The sequence below is a fragment of the Thalassophryne amazonica genome, chromosome 11, assembly GCF_902500255.1.
Source record: "Thalassophryne amazonica chromosome 11, fThaAma1.1, whole genome shotgun sequence".
In the NCBI taxonomy this organism is placed as follows: Eukaryota; Metazoa; Chordata; class Actinopteri; order Batrachoidiformes; family Batrachoididae; genus Thalassophryne; species Thalassophryne amazonica.
This window is the reverse complement of record NC_047113.1, coordinates 64044749-64068453: the sequence shown is the minus strand read 5'-3', so window position 1 is coordinate 64068453 and position 23705 is coordinate 64044749. Positions and strand designations below refer to the sequence as shown.

The 23705-nt window shown below is 45.9% G+C and overlaps 1 protein-coding gene across 1 annotated transcript in view; it reads right to left on the bottom strand.

The window, feature by feature from the left end:
- fgfrl1a (fibroblast growth factor receptor like 1a) overlaps nucleotides 1-23705 on the bottom strand; it is a 183399-nt gene that overhangs the window by 7555 nt on the left and 152139 nt on the right. The window contains exons 5-7 of the mRNA XM_034181988.1: nucleotides 15905-16222; nucleotides 3180-3352; nucleotides 1847-2027 (exon numbers count right to left, since the gene is read on the bottom strand). Of these exons, the coding sequence (XP_034037879.1) occupies nucleotides 1847-2027; nucleotides 3180-3352; nucleotides 15905-16222 (672 nt within the window). The remainder of the gene's footprint in view (nucleotides 1-1846; nucleotides 2028-3179; nucleotides 3353-15904; nucleotides 16223-23705) is intronic.

Here is a 23705-nt window from a genome sequence, read left to right as displayed (position 1 = left end):
TGTTGCGTGTTTTTTTTTTTGTCTGGAGGCGGCCTCATACTGTTGTGTGGGCCGCTGAAGAGGAGGTACTGCTGGCCCACCACCACCAGAGGGCACCCTGCCTGGAGTGCGGGCTCCAGGCACCAGAGGGCGCTGCCGCCTCACAGGAGCAGCCGGGGTGACAGCTGACACTCATCACCTGTGACAGCTGTCACCACTCATCTGATCTGCATCGGTATATCAGCAAGACGTCATTTCCACCTCTTTGCCGAGATATCGTTCTACCTGAAAGGTAATATCCTCAGCTGACTGCTTGATAGAAAGCCCTTTTTGTGATTTTGTGAGTGATAACGACTTTTCTCCAACGAGAGGTGGAGGTAGCTTCCCTGCCGTGCAGATTGCTGGGTGCAGACGCACCCACGTTTAATTGTGTTTTTGTTCCTCGCCAGCAGTACCAGGTCTGACACGCGGAGGCAGTGGCCACCTGGGAGTTCGGGACTTGGCGGCTCCAGTATTCCCGGGGTCTGGTGCGGAGGAAATCGTGTGTTCCGGTTCTGCTTTGGACAGGCGTCTCCTATCTTCGAGCCTGCCCACACGACACCTTGTAATTTGACCTCTGATCTATTGTGTAATCTGTTGTGTTTGTTGTGCACGTTCGCAACAGTAAAGTGTTGTTATTTGACCTATTCCATTGTCCGTTCATTTGCGCCCCCTGTTGTGGGTCCGTGTACTTACACTTTCCCAACACATACGTGCAGTACTCATGTAGAGATTTTGATAAAACGATAACAGCAGAGCATTTGCAGGACAAAACAATTTTTACAATGGGCATACGGCCCAATTTTCCTACTGCGTATGTTAATCAGCTTCAGTGTGTCATCTTCTGTGATGTGTGTCATGACCATCCTGAACTGATCTCCCGTTTGCTCCATGAGACATGCATGCCGAAGAGGCCCGAGACAGATGGACTCCCTTCATGGCAGGGGCGGAGCCAACAACAATTCATTTCCATTTAAAGCACAGAAGGAGAAACAAGCTGTTTCTGACAGACTAATTTTATTCCTTTTTTTATTATGTGTCATCTCGATGTGTCATCTCGATGTCTGTCCAGCATTTTCCACTACAAACTTTAACATATGTTTTTAAAACACTTGATGACCTCTTTAATGTCTCTGTAACCTTCTGCATCCCCAACATGCTGCTGGGTTTAAAATGGCATATGAAGTTCAGCATTTTGCTGCCACTGAAAGGAAAAACTTCATAAAAACTGCGCCAAATGCGTGTGTGTGAGTGAGTGAGGGAGCTGCAGTGTGACTGGATGACTTCAGTGAAGTCTGTTCCTGTAATCTCCTGAACATCACAGGAAAGGTCGTAAAAGTGTTACATGAGGTTCAGTTTTTCAATACATAAAAGACGCTGTGTTGCTTCTCGATTTTATAACCACGTCTAGACACAGATCGCTATTACAAGACAGCTTTGGTTTTACAGCATTTTTGTTTTACCATATGAAGTTGTCAAATATACTTAATACAAATGCACTGATTTTAAGTGATTATCGATGTGCTCGTACATACGGTTATCACATGAGGAGGTAAAGGTGCATGAATCCCGTTGCCAAAGAAGAAAAACCGCCAAAGGAAACAAAATCGTGACAACGGCACAATGCAATCTGCAACCTCACGGCCAGATGACACTACCCCCTACATGTGATAGCTTTAACAGTTTTTTATTTAAATGATTTTAAATCAAATCCGTTTAAAGTATCTGATCTGAGCCACTCAATAATAAAGGACTTTGATCTGATCATGGCCAGCTTGGAAAAATGCACACTGCACTCGGTGTCTCTTTGTATTTTCATTTGTCCCACCTGGCAGCACCGTCAGGTAGGCGCTCCTGAAGCTGTAGCCCATAGTATTGGCTCCCAGGCAGATGTACATTCCAGCATCCTCCTCCTTGGCTCTGGTTATCAGCAGCTTATTGAGGTAGGACCCGTCAGGACGGGACCACACCTCCCCTGTGGGCAGGACCACAAACCGGTGGTCGCCCACCTTTCAATGAGATAACAAAGAAAAATATTAAGTAATCCACATAATAGAAAGACATCCGGAATTCAAACTGAATGCCATGTACAACCCCAATTCCAATGAAGTTGGGACATTGTGTAAAATGTAAATAAAAACAGAATACAATGATTTGCAAATCCTCTTCAACCCATATTCAATTGAATACACCACAAAGACAAGATATTTAATATTCAAACTGATAAGCTTTATTGTTTTTGTACAAATATTTGCTCATTTGAAATGGATGCCTGCAACACGTTTCAAAAAAGCTGGGACAGTGGTATGTTTAGGCCAGCTGCAGCTAAAACTGCACCGACCCCGCAGAAGTGGGAAGGAATGACGTGAGCATCCCTATTACCATCCCTATTACCCCCCCCCCCCCCCCCACACCCGCCCATGTCTCTCCATTCCCCTCACCCTGGCTTCCTCCCTGCCACCTCGAAGGCAGTGCAGTTTTTACTGCTGCAGTCTTCAACCTCCAAGCTGGGGAGCGCGGGCCCCTCCTGCTGCAGCCTTCACCCACTTTTCAATTCGGATGACGGACTGCTTCAAGTTTAGAGCACATTAGCAATGTCAAATGTATATGTGTTGTCTTTAATTTTGATGTGTGCCATTATTACAGTAAACAAGTAATAATTGTGGATTAATTGCTGTATCTTGTCTGAGGTAATTGGAGTGTACACGTAATTGCCCTTTCAGGGATCAATAAAGTTGTCTGTGATCCTCACCCCATCTTTGCTTGTGAACAGGTGAGCCTTTTGGAGATGCTCCTTTTATACCCAATCATGACACTCACCTGTTTCCAATTTATCTGTTCACCTGTGGAATGTTCCAAACAGGTGTCCTTTGAACATTCATCAACTTTCCCAGTCTTTTGTTGCCCCATCCCACCTTTTTTTAAATGTGTTGCAGGCATCCATTTCAAAATGAGCAAATATTTGCACAAAAACAATAAAGTTTATCACTTTGAACATTAAATATCTTGTCTTTGTGGTGTATTCAATTGAATATGGGTTGAAGAGGATTTGCAAATCATTGTATTCTGTTTTTATTTACATTTCACACAGCGTCCCAACTTTATTGGAATTGGGGATGTATATGCATTTCATATCATTTGTCTATTATGCTTTTGTTTACCTCAATGGTGGAATTGAATTTACTCTCATCACCCGGTTCGACCCTCTTCAGCCACTGGATGACCGGCTTCACGTCACTGCGGACTTTGCACTGGAACGATGTGGTTCCACCATAATCCACCGTTGTGTTGACAGGATGTGTACCCGTCAGGACGGGTTTAGAGTTGGTACGTTCTGCAGAAGCAGACAGAAGGAGAAAGAATAATGTAGAATGAATGGAGACAATGGGAATGATACTCTTAATAATACAGTTACTTATTATATGGAGACAGATTTCATTCATTGTGTACCACGCTTCGTGCTCTTTGACTGCTGGGATAGGCTCCAGCCCCCCACGATCCTTAATTGATTTCCTCTTTTACTGTATTGCCAATTTCACTCCCTGCATGAACACACACACACACACACACACACACACACACACACACACACACACACACACACACACACACACACACACACACACACACACACACACACACACACACACACACCACTCTCTGTTGCCACATAACATACAAACACAGATATTCCATCTACTTTGTTAACGCAGTAAATGAAGAAAGCAGTTGAAGATGAGTGAGTGAGATTTCATTCAATAGCGAATCACATTCTAAATCATGCAAATGCACTTGAGGAAAAATCCTATTAAACATTATTTGACAGATCTGTGCCTTGATCGGCACCAAAATGTAACAAGTTCTTTTTTGGAATGACCCCTGACCGAGTTCTATAAAAATCAGTCTGTAGTTTTTTTGTTTTTTTTAAATAAACCTGGAGACAAACAAGCTAAACAACCAGCAGACATGACTGAACACTCAGTACCCTATCGCGCAGCAAAGGTTTGATTGCTAGTTCCCAAATGATGCAGTTGCCATTTTCATGTCCAGTGCCCATGTGATTGTAAGAGGCTGATATAATTGTGGTAATCTGTGTGCTAATGTGCATGCTGTTCTGAAAATGAGACGTTGTCACATGCAGCATCGGTACATTGCTATCGTGTGACATCAGAAAGTGACGAAACCATCAACCTGCAAAAACTTGGTCTGAAGTTGAACATAGTTCATATTGTGCAATACACAGACACACATCACATTGACCAGAGTGTGTTCCAAAGGTGAGAACACGCTGATTGTACACACAGGAATGCACATTAGTCCATCATACCGTTGCAAAACTAAATAGGATTTTTTAAAAATTAATGAAATAAAAGTAAAACGAACTGCAACACACAACAGTTGCCTGACTGACAACCAGGACCCTGTGATTAGCAACAGGGCTTCATAAGCAACTTGAATGGCCTGAATTTTGTTTTATATTACAGTCATTAAAACATAAGATGCCAACATGACCCAAAATAGGAGGTTTACCATCTTCATCTGTATCTACCAAATCCCTAAGTTTCAGAACAGAAAATGCATTTCCTTTACAGAGTTAGTTGCTCCTCTCTCTCTCTCTCTCTCTCTCTCTCACACACACACACACACACACACACACACACACACACACACACACACACACACACACACACACACACACACACACACACACACACACACACACACACACACACACACACAGTGAGAGGTTTTCTGGTGAAGAAACACCAGAAAACCTCTCACTTCAGAGTGTGCCACCTGAACAGCAATGTACCACATGCTGCTACACTTGCGTCTTAAAGGGAATGACAGACGACACGCTGATTGGTTGATTTAGTTTTACATCCAAAAATCACTCATGATGAGTAAATGTAACCCACTTGCATCTTGTCCAATAGATGATGGTCAAGAAAAGGCCCCAAAATCTGCTTGGTAAAGCTGAAAAAGTTTTAGTAACTACAAGCATGAAATCAAAAAGGTTTGTACAAACCATAACGCACAGGGAGGGAACATAATGTGGTTTAAGGATTATTTGCACAGTATCAGCTGTATTCAGAACCACATCCTCCCACAGCTGAAATATGACATACAGTTATCTACAGCCTGTCTTTTCTTTTTCAGTTTATACAGCAAAACAAACACACCTGTGGAAATTCAATAGTTTCTTTTTTGTGTCCGTCATTTCACTCTCACGGAAACCTAACGTGACAATGTGAGTTACGTACATTTTCTTAAGTACAGTACTCGATCATCTCTTCTTCAGGGCAAATTACAAAAAGAAATTTATTACCGTGACTGCTGAGTTCAAGCTCCTTATGCTTTTTAGTTTTCATGTTTTGTAAAGCAGTAATGTAAACCGAAATCTTTATATTTTTTATGTTTTTTTCTCATCTGTCACACCTGAAAACGATTGACAGCTGGGTGAATCTCTCCTGCCAGACAAAATGTCACATTTGACATAAGTGCGCAGTGATTTGATTAACGTCCTTTTTGTGCGTGCATGTGTATGTGCACCTTGCGGACATGTCTTTGAGGAACAGGCTGCAGCTGTACTTTAATGTAGAACACATGTGACGAGTAACGAGAAAGAAGTCAGTCCGAGGCTCTTGATGCAGCCATCATACGCCACCGTGTGCGCGCGCACATACACGCGCTAATTCATTATCATCACACCAGCAGAAGACCTTGATGTTAAATCAGTCTGTCCCAAAAACAGCTTCCAACAAAACCTAGAACATCAAAAAACAAAAACACACTGCTCATCACAACACACATTCTGTTTTCAATTGTAAAAGTAAAACATTTATAGAGTGAAACCACAGCAGGCTCACCTTCCAAACAACAACAAAATACCTCCCTCACTCCACTGTTTGATGGGGACCAATAAATGCCACTGAAGTGAAAGCAGAACTGAAAAACCTTGAAACTTATATAAAACTTATGCTGCTCATTAGTCAGCACATTTAATGTGGTAGCTGAAAGTCTGCTTTGCAACCAAGCAACGCACTCATCACAATTCCAAAAAAGCCCCAAATTACGATTAGCAATCCAAAGTGCATTTGAAGGTGCCTGAAGGAGGGTTTGATGACATCTAATGCTAAGGTTTTTGTTTTGCCGCCTGTCCACTACTATAATGAAAGAAATCAGAGGGCTGATGCATAAACAGCACGCTCTACACACCAAAATAAACATAATGATGTTTTCTGATTACGTATGACTTAAGTTTAGAAGAAATCCGTACAGCCGTTTTTGAGTTATCTTGTACACACACACACACACACACACACACACACACACACACACACACACACACACACACACACACACACACACACACACACACACACACACACACACACACACACACACACACACACACACACACACACCATTTAAAACAATACCCTGCTGTCACGGCTTTGCCGAAGCGCAGGGAAATTATGTTCTCAAAAAAGACAGTGGGTCAGAGGATCACCTACAGTGCGTTTACATAATGTGTACTGTACGTGTGTGCTCGCTCCTGTGCTCCTGACTGCCTTTTCCTGAAGAAGAAGAGGAAAAACAACAAAAAAAGTTTGTACAAATAACAACATGGATTCAGCTAACACCAACAAACAGGCAACTCCAAGCATAACACAGACTCCAACGAAAACTAAGAAAAAAACAAAGGATTTATCTGTGTAGTGGCTGTACTCTTGTGGCATGTTGTTGTGTTGACTCCTCCCACCCGCTCTGTCGGGACATAAACTCACAATCTCTGGCATGGGAGGCGGACGCTCTGATCAGAAGGCTAAAACTCTGCCCTGTGTCTACTGTTTACTATTGCACAGCGACTCCTGCTGGCTTCTGTCACATCTGCATGCCTGTAATTTGCCCAAAGAAAGAGGGACAAAGTCTCTTAAACGTGTCCCAGATGTGACAATCAGAACAATAAAACAATATTTAGTAGATAACGTCAGCTGTAATCTTGTACGCACTGTGTACGTTTTTGTCATGGCTTTATTTGTGAAAAACATTATCTATTACAACAGCAAAAATAGTTTGTGTGAAAGTACATTTAATGTCTTTATTCAAATGTGCTTCTCACAAATGATAGCTGTGTTTGGGAGGAAAGCCAGAAGTGTTGTCAGGCAGACTGCCCCCACCCAGAACATTATAAAAATGGGACGTTCCATTCATTCCACGAAAACATTAAAGTGTACTGCTCCAATTGTCATGAAAACAAAAGACCAACTCGATACTTTTCAAGCATTTAGAAACAGTAAAATGTGCATTGTAAGTCCTGGAAATTCTGGCTGAGGGCGCAGTTCTTTACTATTGTTTGTTGGGGGGGGGGTCTGCACTTTATAAACCAGCCTGTTAGGAGGGCAAACCGGATTGAGCCCTTTCATACTGTTTTAGCACTTTTTTTGGCTCGTGGGCGATCATAGTAGAACAGCGCCCAGTGGAGTAACCTGTGAGAGCCCCATCTACCACTTGTTTTGGGTGAATAGACAACACTCCCCATGCCGACATCGGACGTGGGAGTTCACGCTAAGTCAAGCGACATTTACACACTACTGAGCATGTGCATTGAGAATGTAACAACAGACTATTGGTTTGATTGCCAGCTATCAATTATTTTAGTAATCAAGTATTCTATCGATTATTCTCTATTTTCTTTTATCTGTTGGTATGGGTTTTTAAATTTGAAAAACAAAAACCGTCTGGATTGTATTGTAAATGAGTGCAACAAGATTGCTGGGGTTTCCTTAAACGACCTGCCATCTACATATAAAAACAGATCAATTAAGAAGGCAAGGTTGATCATGGACGATTCCTGTCACCCCCTGTACCCTGAGTTCGCAATGCTTCCATCTGGTCATAGATTTATGTCTAAGAAATGTAAGACCAATAGGTATAAGAACTCCTTTATTCCTATTGTTATTAGATTTTTAAACACTATCACATGAGTGGTTTTTAACTAGGTTTTCTTATTATTGAGTTATTATGTTTACTGTGTGGTGAGTTTTCATGTTGAGTTTTTATGCTATATTTTAGATCATGTTATGTCTATGTATGTCCGAATGTGTTCTACTGCTGGCTGCACAACGAATTGCCCCTGGGGGGCTAATAAAGTCTACTTGATACTTGATTATTCTGGTGATTGAGTAATTGGATAAAAAGTACTTTTGCATTTTTAAACATCAATAGTCCAGGGCTCTCCTTAAGCAATGGCACAATGTCTCTGCACCAAAGTCTTGACATTTTGCTGAAATGGCGATGGGGTATGGCTTTCAGTTTTGTTTTTTCCCCAACTTGTAAAATTTAACCATTTTTGTTTGTTTTTCTTTTTAAGGTTGGTAGACTGGGTCCCTGCGTGATTTTTTTTTAATCCCTCTTCCTTTGCGATCCAGTAGATGCATTTCAGCTGGAGGTTGAACATGCAAGCCTCGCAGTCAGTTTGTGTATTATTTTATTTAAGTTACCATGTTTGTGAAGCGTTGTGTGTTGCCCAAAAAAGTGAAAAATTAAAAAGTGAAACACTCAGTGCGAGTCTGAGCAAAACACAGAAGAAATAGTGGGCTTTTGCTGAGAGGATCGTCTTTCAGAGACTGTTTGTCAGTGTGGCTGGGAACGGAGCTGTGACTCGCCCGGTCTGAGGTGAGTGCTGAGTCCCTCACAGCGGGTAGAGAGAGACAGCAGCTGGCTGCCGGGTGAATAGCCACTCCCCAGGTAGAGTGGACTGGGTGTTTTTAAAAAAATAGACAAACACACTGCTTCGCTTTAAATGCGCAATAAGCTATTTCAGATGATCAGCGTGGACCATCTTTATCTTAAAAGACTTTATTTTACTCTGTGTGTTGTGTTGGAAAGCTGTAGCTTATGGTGCTAAATTGATTAGCTCTTACAAGGCATATGCACATGCTCTGATCTTCTTCTGTTTTTTGTCTGGGGATGTTACAGTACCACACACAGGCCTGGTACATCTACTACAATGTTAAACGGAGCTTTGAGGCACAGAATTTGCCTCAAACATTTTTTGTAATGGAATTATTCGAGTTACTCGACTAATCGTTTCAGCCCTATTGCCATCTGTTAATTACTTTATTTTTGCAAGTGCAAACACGCAAGTGCACACTTTCAGAGATACAGTATGCATGTAGCAAGACTGCTAGCTCCTCTGTAGCATGCATGTTTGATGTCACTGACGTGACTGTTCCATTTAATAATAACTACAACTAATATTATTATTTCTACTTGAATAATAGAGCTATGAATTTATTCAAGAATATTTGGTTTTAAAAATATTGGGGTTTTGTTTTTTACCTTATTGATGAACATGAATTGTTGTCAGTGAGTGAATCCAGAAAAAAATTCCTATTTCAATGTAAGACAGCTCTCCAGGATGTTACTGAAAGCCTGGATCTTAGACTTGATCCAGAACAGTTACAAAACCAGACTGTCTCACTCCTTGCTCAGCTTCTCAAGTGCTGCAATCAGGGCATCCATAGATTCCGCAAAAAACACAGCAACATCCATAATGTCAGGGTCTTTAAGTCTTTCCTCATTGACAATGGCAACTAAGTTCCCGGCTTCCACCACTCTACTTGACACCCAGTCCATGCAAGCTTGTAAGAAATTACAGAATACGGTCTTACTGTGGACAGAACTCACAGTACCTGTGAAAAGGCTGTCTATGACATCAACCTACCCCTTTGGGATCCAGAAAGTTTTGTAATTCTGAGACTGATGTGTTTCAGTTTCAAAGACAGTCACAGTAAAACTGTTGTGTGGGCCGCTGAAGAGGAGGTACTGCTGGCCCACCACCACCAGAGGGCGCCCTGCCTGGAGTGCGGGCTCCAGGCACCAGAGGGCGCTGCCGCCGACGAAGGCTGCCAGGGTGACAGCTGTCACCCATTACTGGACACAGCTGACTGCACTCAGGACGGAGGTATATCAGCAGGACAGCGTCTCCACCTCAGTGCCGAGATATCGCCTTGAGATTAAGGTAACCTTCTCTGCAAGCTCATATTGAAGACTCTGATAAACCTTGGTAAACCTTTTCAGGACAGCTGACTACAGAAAGCTACTTGCTTGGATAAGTACTCACCTTTCCTGCTTCATTGTAACAAGAGGTGGAGGCGGCTTCTCCCCTCTCTGTCTACTGGGTGCTGTCGCACCCATACCTGTGTGTTTGTGCTCTTTCCCGCCAGCAGTACCGGATCCGACGAGCGGAGGCAGTGGCCACCTGGGAATTCGGGACTTGGCGGTTCCAGTACTTCTGGGGTTCGGTGGCAGAGGAAATCTGGGTGGTTCCGGTTCGACTAGGACGGACGCCTCCTACCTTCGAGCCTGCCCACACGACACCAGCAGATTTCGGCTTCAAACTCCAAATTATTAATTGTTGTATTGGTTGTGCTCTTTTCACAACAGTAAAACTTGTTATTCACCTTTCTCCATTGTCCGTTCATTGCGCCCCCTGTTGTGGGTCCGTGTACCTACACTTTCACAACAGGATATCTCGGCCAGCGTCATGGACCCCGAGGGGCGTCAACCGGCTGTTGAACGGCCAATGGAAGACCAAGGCGCGGCGGAGGCTTCGGGAGGGGTAATCGGTGAGTTGCAGCGGATCCTCACCGCTTTCACCTCTCGGATCGATTTAATGACCGAGCAACACGTTCTCCTAAACCGCAGGGTAGAGGCTCTCGCCGCACAAGTGGAGGCGCGCCCTCCGGGCGCCGCTGCGGCTCTCCCTCCCGAGGACCCTGCGCGTGAAAGTAACGTTCCACTGGTCGTTCAACGGTCCCTTCCTCCGTCCCCAGAAGCATACATAAGCCCTCCAGAACCGTACGACGGCTGTGTGGAGACGTGCGCGGACTTCCTTATGCAATGTTCGCTCGTCTTCGCTCAGCGTCCCGTGATGTACGCAGCTGATGCTAGCAGGGTAGCTTATGTGATAAATCTGCTTCGCGGGGAGGCACGCGCTTGGGCTACAGCGCTCTGGGAGCAGAACTCACGGCTCCTTCAGTCATACGCCGGGTTTGTACGGGAGCTCAGAACGGTGTTCGATCATCCCAACAGAGGAGAGTCCGCTTCAACCGCATTACTGTCCATACGACAGGGACGTCGGAGCGCAGCTGCCTATGCAGTCGCCTTCCGCATCGCGGCAGCGAGATCCGGCTGGAATAGCACTGCCCTCCGCGCTGCCTTTGTAAATGGATTGTCTCTGGTCCTAAAAGAGCACCTGGTGGCTAAAGACGAACCGCGGGATTTAGATGGGCTCATTGATCTGGTCATACGGCTTGACAACCGGTTAGAAGAACGCCGTCGGGAACGAGGCGAAGGGCGTGGCCAGGCACGCGTCGTCCCTCTCCCTTCCGGGTCCGATCGAGCTCCGCCCTCCCCACGCTCCTCTGTTCCTGCGCTCCGTGGGGTCACAGCTCCCCCTACTGACGAAGCTAGGGACACGAGTAGGGCAACATTTAGGGCACCAGATGCACAAAGGAGATGGACCCACGGAGCGTGTCTTGTTTGTGGTTCAATAGAGCACCATGTGAGAGACTGCCCCGAGCGGTCAAACGCCAAACGCCCGCCCTTAGAGACTGGGCCAGGGGTGGGCCAAAATATTCACGTGGGACATACCCACATTGCTACACGACTCCCAGTCACGATCCTGTTTGAGGATTCAACCCTGAAGGCCCCAGCACTGGTGGACACGGGCTCTGAGGGGAATCTGCTAGACAGTAGATGGGCCAGGGAGATAGGGCTCCCTCTGGTGGCTCTTACCTCGCCTGTGCAGGTTCGAGCACTAGATGGCTCCCTACTCCCACCAATCACACACAAGACACCTCCAGTAACTCTGGTGGTGTCAGGCAACCACCGGGAGGTGATCGAGTTCTTCGTGACTCAGGCCACCTCCCGTGTGGTTTTAGGATTTCCATGGATGCTTAAGCACAATCCCCGGATTGATTGGCCGTCCGGGGTGGTGGTTCAGTGGAGCGAAACCTGCCATCGGGAGTGTCTCGGTTCCTCGGTTCCTCCCGGCTCCCAAGCTAAGGAGGAGGTCCGAGTCCCGCCCAATCTGAAGGCGGTGCCAGCGGAGTACCATGACCTTGCGGACGTGTTCAGCAAGGATCTGGCTCTCACGCTTCCTCCCCACCGCCCGTACGATTGTGCCATTGATTTGGTTCCAGGCAGTGAGTTCCCGTCCAGTAGGCTGTACAACCTCTCACGGCCGGAGCGTGAGTCAATGGAGACCTACATCCGGGACTCATTAGCCGCCGGGTTGATCCGGAATTCCACCTCACCGATGGGCGCTGGTTTCTTTTTTGTGGGTAAAAAAGATGGCGGACTTCGTCCATGCATTGATTACAGGGGGTTGAATGAGATCACGGTTCGCAACCGATACCCGTTGCCCTTGTTGGATTCAGTGTTCACCCCCTTGCATGGAGCCAGAATCTTCACCAAGCTGGATCTTAGGAACGCGTACCATTTGGTTCGGATTCGGAAGGGAGACGAATGGAAGACGGCATTTAACACCCCCTTAGGTCATTTTGAGTACCTGGTCATGCCGTTCGGTCTCACTAATGCTCCCGCGACCTTCCAAGCGTTGGTAAACGATGTCTTGCGGGACTTCCTGCACCGGTTCGTCTTCGTATATCTAGACGATATACTCATCTTTTCTCCGGATCCTGAGACCCATGTCAAGCATGTACGTCAGGTCCTACAGCGGTTGTTGGAGAACCGTCTGTTTGTGAAGGGCGAGAAGTGTGAGTTCCACCGCACTTCTTTGTCCTTCCTGGGGTTTATCATCTCCTCTAACTCCGTCGCCCCGGACCCGGCCAAGGTTGCGGCGGTGAGAGACTGGCCCCAACCCACAAGCCGTAGGAAGCTGCAACAGTTCCTCGGCTTTGCTAATTTCTACAGGAGGTTCATCAAGGGCTACAGTCAGGTAGGTAGCCCCCTGACAGCCCTGACCTCTCCAAAAGTTCCCTTCACCTGGTCGGACCGGTGCGAGGCCGCGTTCAAGGAGTTGAAACGGCGCTTCTCGTCTGCACCAGTTCTGGTGCAGCCCGATCCTAGCCGCCAGTTAGTGGTTGAAGTGGATGCCTCGGACTCAGGGATAGGAGCGGTGCTCTCCCAGAGCGGGAAGACCGATAAGGTCCTTCACCCGTGTGCCTATTTTTCCCGCAGGTTGACCCCCGCTGAACGGAACTATGACGTCGGCAATCGGGAACTCCTTGCTGTGAAAGAGGCCCTCGAAGAGTGGAGACATCTGTTGGAGGGAACAGCCGTGCCATTCACGGTTTTCACTGACCATCGGAACCTGGAGTACATCAGGACCGCTAAGCGTCTGAACCCCAGGCAAGCCCGCTGGTCATTGTTCTTTGGCCGTTTTGACTTCCGGATTACCTACCGCCCCGGGACCAAGAACCAGAGATCGGATGCATTGTCCCGGGTGCACGAAGATGAGGTCAAAACGGAACCGTCGGATCCCCCGGATCCCATCATCCCGGAGTCCGCTATCGTGGCCGCCCTCACCTGGGACGTGGAGAAGACCGTCCGGGAGGCCCTGACCCGTGTCCCGGACCCCGGAAACGGACCAAAGAACAAACTATACGTCCCACCAGAGGCCAGGGCCGCAGTCCTAGACTTCTGTCACGGTTCTAAGCTCTCCTGTCACCCAGGGGTGCGAAGGACCGTGGCAGTCGTCCGGCAACGCTTCTGGTGGGCATCCCTGGAGACCGACGTCCGGGACTACGTCCAGGCTTGTACCACCTGCGCCAGGGGCAAGGCCAATCACCAGAAGACCTCAGGGCAGCTACAGCCACTGCCCGTGCCTCATCGCCCCTGGTCCCACATCGGCCTGGACTTCGTCACGGGTCTCCCGCCGTCCCAGGGAAACACCGTCGTCTTCACGATAGTGGACCGTTTCTCCAAGGCGGCCCACTTCGTGGCCCTCCCGAAGCTCCCTACGGCCCAGGAGACAGCGGACCTCCTGGTCCACCACGTCGTCCGTCTGCATGGCATACCATCAGACATCGTCTCCGATCGCGGTCCCCAGTTCACCTCACATGTCTGGAGGAGCTTCTGCCGGGAACTGGGGGCCTCGGTCAGCCTTTCGTCCGGGTACCACCCCCAGACCAACGGGCAAGCAGAGCGGGCCAACCAAGAATTGGAGCAGACACTACGCTGTGTGACAGCCGCGCACCCGACGGCCTGGAGTACCCACCTGGCCTGGATCGAGTACGCCCACAACAGCCAAGTGTCATCAGCCACCGGCCTCTCCCCGTTGAGGTGTGCTTGGGGTATCAGCCCCCCTTGTTTCCGGTGGTCGAGGGAGAGGTCGGTGTGCCCTCGGTCCAGGCCCACCTACGGAAGTGCCGTCGGGTGTGGCGTGCTGCCCGCTCTGCTTTGTTGAAGGCCCGGACGAGGGCGAAGAAACATGCAGACCGGCGGCGGGCCCCGGCCCCCACGTATCGTCCTGGGCAGGAAGTGTGGTTGTCCACCAAGGACATTCCCCTTCAAGTGGACTCCCCCAAGCTCCAAGAACGATACATCGGTCCCTTCAAGGTCCTCAAAGTCATCAATCCCGCCGCAGTGAGGCTTCAGCTTCCGGCCTCACTGCGGATTCACCAGTGTTTCACGTCTCCCGGATAAAACCCCATCACACCTCACCCCTCTGCACCCCGGGTCCGGCACCACCTCCTGCCCGGATCATCGACGGGGAACCGGCTTGGACCGTGCGCCGGCTCCTCGATGTCCGTCGAATGGGCCGGGGTTTTCAGTACCTGGTGGACTGGGAGGGGTACGGCCCCGAGGAGCGCTCCTGGGTGAAGAAGGGCTTCATCCTGGACCCGGCCCTCCTGGCCGACTTCTACCGACGCCATCCGGACAAGCCCGGTCGTGCGCCAGGAGGCGCCCGTTGAGGGGGGGGGTCCTGTTGTGTGGGCCGCTGAAGAGGAGGTACTGCTGGCCCACCACCACCAGAGGGCGCCCTGCCTGGAGTGCGGGCTCCAGGCACCAGAGGGCGCTGCCGCCGACGAAGGCTGCCAGGGTGACAGCTGTCACCCATTACTGGACACAGCTGACTGCACTCAGGACGGAGGTATATCAGCAGGACAGCGTCTCCACCTCAGTGCCGAGATATCGCCTTGAGATTAAGGTAACCTTCTCTGCAAGCTCATATTGAAGACTCTGATAAACCTTGGTAAACCTTTTCAGGACAGCTGACTACAGAAAGCTACTTGCTTGGATAAGTACTCACCTTTCCTGCTTCATTGTAACAAGAGGTGGAGGCGGCTTCTCCCCTCTCTGTCTACTGGGTGCTGTCGCACCCATACCTGTGTGTTTGTGCTCTTTCCCGCCAGCAGTACCGGATCCGACGAGCGGAGGCAGTGGCCACCTGGGAATTCGGGACTTGGCGGTTCCAGTACTTCTGGGGTTCGGTGGCAGAGGAAATCTGGGTGGTTCCGGTTCGACTAGGACGGACGCCTCCTACCTTTGAGCCTGCCCACACGACACCAGCAGATTTCGGCTTCAAACTCCAAATTATTAATTGTTGTATTGGTTGTGCTCTTTTCACAACAGTAAAACTTGTTATTCACCTTTCTCCATTGTCCGTTCATTGCGCCCCCTGTTGTGGGTCCGTGTACCTACACTTTCACAACAAAAACTTGTTGGGGGCTTTTTGATCTGAGCATCAACAGATCGGTTCTAAATGGAACCACTGTTCTGGTATACTGTGTTAAACTGGAACAAGGCACCTCAGCAGTTAGAACAGGGGTCATTTTCTTGCATGCACTGCAACCTTTCAGCACAAGTGAGGTTTTACATAACATGATTATTAAGGAAGATGACTCACGTATGACCTCCAGTTTGTACGTGGCATTGATCTCTCCTGCTCTGTTGAAGACGTGACAGGTGTACCTCCCGCTGTGCTGCGGTGTCAGATTCTTCAGGCTCAGAGTCCACTTCTTCTTCTTCCTCCCTTCGCCTTTAGTTCTCTCCCCGGCACCTTCTGTGGCACCCTCGTCGTCCGTTAGTGGCCGATTATCCTTCAGCCAAACAATGTCAGGCCGAGGATTCCCACTCGCTGTGCATTTAAGACGCACAGAGCTGCCCTCCGGCCGAGCGATGACACGCCTTCTCATTTTTGCTGGCTGGGTAAATCGTGGGCGAACTGTCAGAGGAGAGCAAAGGAAAGGTAGAATTAAAAAAAAATCTCTTAAACTGTAAATTAATCAAAAATGTTAATGATTCTCTGCAAACTATATTTGACTTTATTGCAAAAATTCATAAGAAAAGCAAATTTTAAGTTTTTTTTTTTGGGTGAGTAGTTGTAACCAACTTTCTGTTGCTGAGATTGGTGGAACTAGACCTGTATGGCAGAGGAGAGAGTCATGGTGACATTTTTACAAGGAGTACAGAGAGAAATTTTCACTTTCAGTGAACAGCCTAAATGAAGGATTTTCTTATTTAAAAATTCCTATTTTGGTTCCAGTCTGGATCTGGTCTGGATGGAGGTGGTCGTAGCCTTCTCAGCTGGGCATTCTTGTGGCCTTGTGCCTCTGCTTGATCCCTCTGAGGCATTCTGTCAGTTCTCAGCATGTCTATCATAACACTCTCTGGGGCAGTGGTGGGCACAGTTCCGATAATCCGATAACCGCTAATTATCGAAGATAATGTTTTCATTATTGGATTACCTTTTCAGATAACTTTAAAAATCATTATCGGACTAATTACCTTCCAATAAATTTTTGTCTGATAATTTTTAGACCGTTAATGTGGTAAACAAAGCTGAACACCTACAATCATTTATAACATTTAAAATCAGTTGAGCACCAACCTGTTAAATGTTTCATAGCAGATATGTAGTTCTACCCTCTGCAAACAGAGGAGAGCTGCTTCTAGAAGAAACCACTCTATCCTCTGCAGGCAAAGGACAACTGGTTAAAAAAAAAAAAAAAAACTCATTTCTTTTAACCCCATACTGATACGCGGGCAATATTACCCAAGTCATCCAGAGGCATACATTTTTAACTTATGGTTCAAATTTTAACCAAATTTCGGACAAGTTATTTAAATTAATGTCATGTCTAAAGTTTTATAAAGTGAAAATATCAGATATATGTTTTAGTTTTAAAGTAAATGTGCTAATTTTAAAGGTTTTAGTGTGGACATGCTGTGCCAAGTGCATTATGGGTAGGATAGGGTAATCTCAGTACGTTCACAACAGGAGAAATACATTTCAGACACTCTGATCAGGCTCCACGGACAATAGCATTAAACTGTAGTGCCTAAATCACTCGTGAATATATTCTCTGGGTTAATAGACATTGTTATTGTGTTTGCGTTTATTAAATTCCATGCATCTTAAATGTAGCAGACACGGATTATCTGGAATTTTGTTTTTCACACTCTACTGCCATCTACTGGCCAGCAGTGTTCATGGCAGTATTGGCCCTGAAGCTGGGCAGACACTGTATGATATTTTCAATCACTGTACTCGGTTCGAGCTCAAACTGTATGACAGAACCACACTGTGTAAAATTTCAGAGCGCATGATTTATGTTCTCACACACATTGTACATTCAAAAACCACATGTCGGACTCGTGTTTCCAGAAGCAAAATGTAAACAGAAGCTTTTTTCAAATTTAATTTACATTTCTTATTTTTTTTTACAAAAACTCACAATGGGAAACATCAAAGTTTATATATATATATATATATATATATATATATATATATATATATATATATATATATATATATATGCGGTGTTTGCACAGGCACAGTGCGAGAGGTTGGATGCTTGTAGCGCTTCAGCAGCGGGACACCCTCACAACGGCCGACCAGAATATCAAACAGGTTTGATTTTCATCTGACCATACGATCCACTCCTCTTTCCATGATAAAAACTCCTGTAACAGTGGAATGTGCCGTTCATTTCTAAACTGGACGCTGTCTTGATCCGGTATGTCGTCTGACTGGCACAGTAATTGCAGAAGATGTGACATCAGCACTTTTTCGGCACATTGAGACAGACGTGCGGAGGAATCCCGCGCATCGTGGTGGACCCGCATGGCGCAAAGCAACGCCGTGATGAAGCCTCACAGGACATGTTGGGGCATGTCCAGCTCATGCTCAATTTCTCGGATATTCACACGACTGAAAAGCAACAGGAAGCCGTCTGAAAGCCACCTGAAAGCCATCCTGAGAGACCAACAGACGGAGGTGGTTTTGTCCCGCGCCATGAGCGGCACGGTGGCGCATTCATCCTCTTCTTTTTCCATGAAAAAACTCCTGTAACAGTGGAATGTGCCGAAAAAGTGCTGATGTCCATGCCTTCTGCCTTTTTGTGAAAGTCAGACAATGTCCCGGATCAACAAAGCCTTCACGCTGGAAATGATCTGGTTGTTTCAGCGGGGTTTGAGCCTGTCGATCGGCGCTCGGAGTGCGCCGCGCTCTCAGACGCTGTGGGCGGTCTTTAAACCGGCTGGAGCACTCCTTAATCTGTGTAATCCCCATAAAATCGTCTCTGAAATCCATATTAATTTTCCGAATGGTGTCCACCTGGAGGTCTCTCACAGTTTCAGGAAAAAATTGATGCAGCAAAGCTCCAAATCATTCCGCCATTTCCTTAACGACGAGAGGGGTGGACCAGTGCTCACTCAATGCCTGCTCACAGGCGAATGACGCAACCGACAGGTGTGAAAAAACTCACACATGCACACGAAGGTTCAAGCTTGGCTGATGTAATCACACGTGATTCAAATCCATATGGTTTTTGAAAAAAATAAAAAGGTCCGATACTTTTCTAACAGACCTTGTATTTTAACTTTGTACAAATGACAGAATTGACATCAATGGAGTTATTCTATCAGTATTCATTTTATTTATACACCAAACCATAACTCAGCACTGCTTTATTTTCCAAGACCTCTACCTGACGGCAGCGTTGTGATTGAGTAGAGATTGAGTTTCGTGGCTTGTCTTAGCTTGCTTCTATGCTGGAAGCCATGTAGCAAACAAGAGCTTCCAGCAGGGGGCAAGATGTTCAAGGACAGAAGTGCTGACTCATTGTTTGGGTCTGTCGTCACCTTTGATGCTACCAGAAGCGATCGTGGTGTTAAAACTCAAAATCAGCTTGTTAGTAGTTGCAAGTGTACTGGAGACAATACTGGAATTTATCAGTTATCTGTAACTTCCGATACATTTTTGGGTGGTTTATCGGTTTAGCTTTATAAAAGATAACTTTTTCAGTTATCTGATTATCTGTTATCAAAGATAATTTTTTGGTTATCTGTGCCCACCGCTGCTCTAGGGTGACCTTTTGTTCAACAAACATCCCTCATACAAATAGTTTTCTTCTTCATGTTGGTTTTTCTCCTGTTTTCTCTTACTGTATTACCAGTTTCTCTCTCTGGATGAACACACACACACACACACACACACACACACACACACACACACACACACACACACACACACACACACACACACACACACACACACACACACACACACACACACACACACACACACACACACACACACACACACCTCTCTGTTGCCACGTAACATACAAACACACACAGACATTCCACCTACTTTGTTAACACGGTAAATAAAGTGATCAAACAAATGCTAACATCTAGTAATACGAGGGCTGTCAATAAAGTAACGGTCCTTTTTATTTTTTTCAAAAACTATATGGATTTCATTCATATGTTTTTACGTCAGACATGCTTGAACCCTCGTGCGCATGCGTGAGTTTTTCCACGCCTGTCGGTGACGTCATTCGCCTGTGAGCACTCCTTGTGGGAGGAGTCGTCCAGCCCCTCGTCGGAATTCCTTTGTCTGAGAAGTTGCTGAGAGACTGGCGCTTTGTTTGATCAAAATTTTTTCTAAACCTGTGAGACACATCGAAGTGGACACGGTTCGAAAAATTAAGCTGGTTTTCAGTGAAAATTTTAACGGCTGATGAGAGATTTTGAGGTGATTCTGTCGCTTTAAGGACTTCCCACGGTGCGAGACGTCGCTCAGCGCTCTCAGCCGCCGTCATCTGCCTGTTCAAGCTGAAAACCTCCACATTTCAGGTTCTATTGATCCAGGACGTCGTGAGAGAACAGAGAAGTTTCAGAAGAAGTCGGTTTCAGCATTTTATCCGGATATTCCACTGTTAAAGGAGATTTTTTTAATGAAAGACGTGCGGACGGGTCCGTGCGTCGGGACGCAGCCGCCGCGACGCTCAGCCACAGGAAAAACACCTCTGTTGAAAGCCTTAAGGACAAGTTGGAACATGTCCTGCCTGTTAAACAATTTCTCATATACTCACTCCACTGAAAGCCATCAAAAGCCGCCTGGATTTTACAAATGGTTATCAACACGGAGGTGTTTTTCCTGTGTCGCCGCACCGCGCCGGCTGCGTCCCGACGCGCGGATCCGTCCGCACGTCTTTCATTAAAAAAAATCTCCTTTAACAGTGGAATATCCGGATAAAATGCTGAAACCGACTTCTTCTGAAACTTCTCTGTTCTCTCACGACGTCCTGGATCAATAGAGCCTGAAATGTGGAGGTTTTCAGCTTGAACAGGCTGACGACGGCAGCTGAGAGCGCTGAGCGACATCTCGCACCGTGGGAAGTCCTTAAAGCGACAGAATCACCTCAAAATCTCTCATCAGCCGTTAAAATTTTCACTGAAAACCAGCTTAATTTTTCGAACCGTGTCCACTTCGATGTGTCTCACAGGTTTAGAAAAAATTTTGATCAAACAACGCGCCAGTCTCTCAGCAACTTCTCAGACAAAGGAATTCCGACGAGGGGCTGGACGACTCCTCCCACAAGGAGTGCTCACAGGCGAATGACGTCACCGACAGGCGTGGAAAAAACTCACGCATGCGCACGAGGGTTCAAGCATGTCTGACGTAAAAACATATGAATGAAATCCATATAGTTTTTGAAAAAAATAAAAAGGACCGTTACTTTATTGACAGCCCTCGTATATCAAATTAAAAACCAATATAATGAAGATAAACTGGTTATACTCTATGTTTGTTAACTTTCTTGCACCAGATGAAACCAAAAAGCATGTTGCTTATGTAATATACTACAGTCCTCCCGGCTGGAACATGTCTGGGAATGTTGCAAAGAACAGGGATGAGAATGGGTAAAGAAAAAAAACTCTCGCTGGGCTACAGGTTTTGAGCATTTTAGAGGCATTTCAAGGCCACTAGAGAGACCTAATTTCTCACACCATGTGAGTTTGCAGCCCGACTACTTATGTCAGTCAGCAGGAAAACCCCACAGACACATACAGCATAGTAACATTAAAAAGCACACATCCTGTGCACCAGCTGTACCGCAGTCTATGAATTTACCAAAATAAAAATAAAACTGATGCAGGATGATTTCAGCATGCAGGCAAAATATATTTTGTCATTTTTGAATGGTTTATCTATTAAAGACTAAAAACTGAAGGAAATCAACTGTAAGGCCTGAAAGAAGTTTCTCTCTGAAGTATTTTATAGCCATCAGATCAAGTGAGAGGGGGAAGCGTTGCTTTTTAAATACTTAAAAGACACTGGACTCACTGAGACTATTTAGTACTGCTATAATCGACTGATGCAGCAGGTAGCACCAATGCAACAATAAGCATGCCAGCTGCCGTTATATGCCACAAAAGAAGAAGAAGGGTCAGTTTGTTTTAAAGCCAAAATATATATAGATATTTTTTAAGTTCACGGTTTTATATGATGAAATAAATGGAACATGGAAATAAATTTGGACAAAAATCCATATTCAAAACGCTGGTTTTGCAGCACTGAATTTCACTTCAGTACGTGCACAGTAACTGCAACACACTTAAAAATTTCAGTGATTGTGAACACATTTTAATTGCATGAATAGAATTACTGGACACGCACCTGAGCACTGGATGTTTGATCACTGACCGGTACAAGTGCTGTGGGCTATGTGGCTCGCTGTGCCTCTTCTGCGCTCTGGACCCGGGAAGATTAGTCTGTTTAATATTAATTTGATAACATGTTTCTTCATCTTGCAGTGTTCTTCCAAGGTTTTGCTGATTAAATCTGAACGTTGCGTGCAGAGGGCTTTACCGGGAAGCTCAACCTTGCGGACAAATTTACCGAGACTTGCCTTTGTCCACGTCCACCTCCTGCTCCAAACATGTCCACGTAAACTTTTTTTTTTTTTACACCACTATCGATGTCCAATACTTTCATACGTGTGGGTACATTCAGTGACTTTCAATATTACAGAGATTCCCATTGGCTAAAAGTTCGCTGTGGTGGAAAAAGTAACTAATGACGATGTGCGTTTTAGCTTGCAGTTTCGGCAGCGCTATTATTGTTCCCATGCATACGAGGAAAGATTTAACTCGCACGGATGACCCACACTGCACCACCCACCCAAAATTTTTCTCAACAGATTTACACTAATCTCAGAAATAGCCCAGAAACCCATAGAATCTCTGAAATCCACGGATCTGAGGAAAATTCTCATCCCTGAAAGAATAATCCTACCACATGCATGATGGAAATGTGGTTGAAGCTAAAAGTACCTGTATATTCTGGAGTCCAAAGCCAATAAAATAAAATAAAAAGTTTCTTATTAGGTTTACATTTATGCTGCCGCCTTTAGTGGAGCAACAAGCTTGCCTATTACTGCGGTGACGCATTAAACCTTCGAGTAAGACTGAACACGAAGCTAGACTGCCTGATCTTTTAGCTTGAAGTTTGCAGCAGAATGCTCAGTCAGTAGACAGTCTGGTGGATAGTTTAAATTCACTACTCAAAACTACACTTGATTAGACTGCACCACCTCTGTTAAGACTTTGCCTTCCCAAATTGCAGTCGCCTTGGTTCAATGGTTACTTGCGGGACCGCAGGCAGAAGGCTAGAGGTCTAGAATGGAAATGGTGTAGTTCCAAATTAGAAGTGTAACACCTTGTGTGGCATGATGCTATCGTAGAGTATAAGCATGCACTACTGACTACAAAGCGGGCCTACTTTTCTGATTTGATCAATAAAAACAAGCACAACTCAAAATTTTTGTTTGACACGGTAGCATTTCTTATCCATGGATGGCCAAATGTTTCTCATTCTCCGTTTGTAGCTCAGGACTTCTTGGATTATTTTGAGAAGAAAATCAAAGACATTAGATTGAACATATCTCAGCATGTCTTTGCTCAATCACTGCACCCTGCTAAGGAGGTGGGTGTTATCACTGAGGTGACACCTAGATTTACAAAATTTGGTACTATTTCACTAGAAGTGCTGGTGAAGCTCATGATGTCTACATAAATCACAACCTGCTTATTTGATCAGATACCAACAAAGCTGTTTAAGGACCCGTGGCCCATTCTTGGGCCAAGTGTGCTGGAAATTGTTAATCTTTCATTAATCTCTGGTTCTGTTCCTAGGTGTTTTAAATCTGCAGTGATTAAACCATTGCTTAATAAATCTAGTCTTGACCTTGGTGTATTGAATAATTACAGGCCAATATCAAATCTGTCATACTGCTCTAAAATTCTGGAAAAAGTGGTTTCACAGGAGCTTGTGGACCATCTTACTGAGAATGATCTTTTTGAGCCACTGCAGTCTGCTTTTAGAAAACATCACTCCACAGAGACAGTGCTTA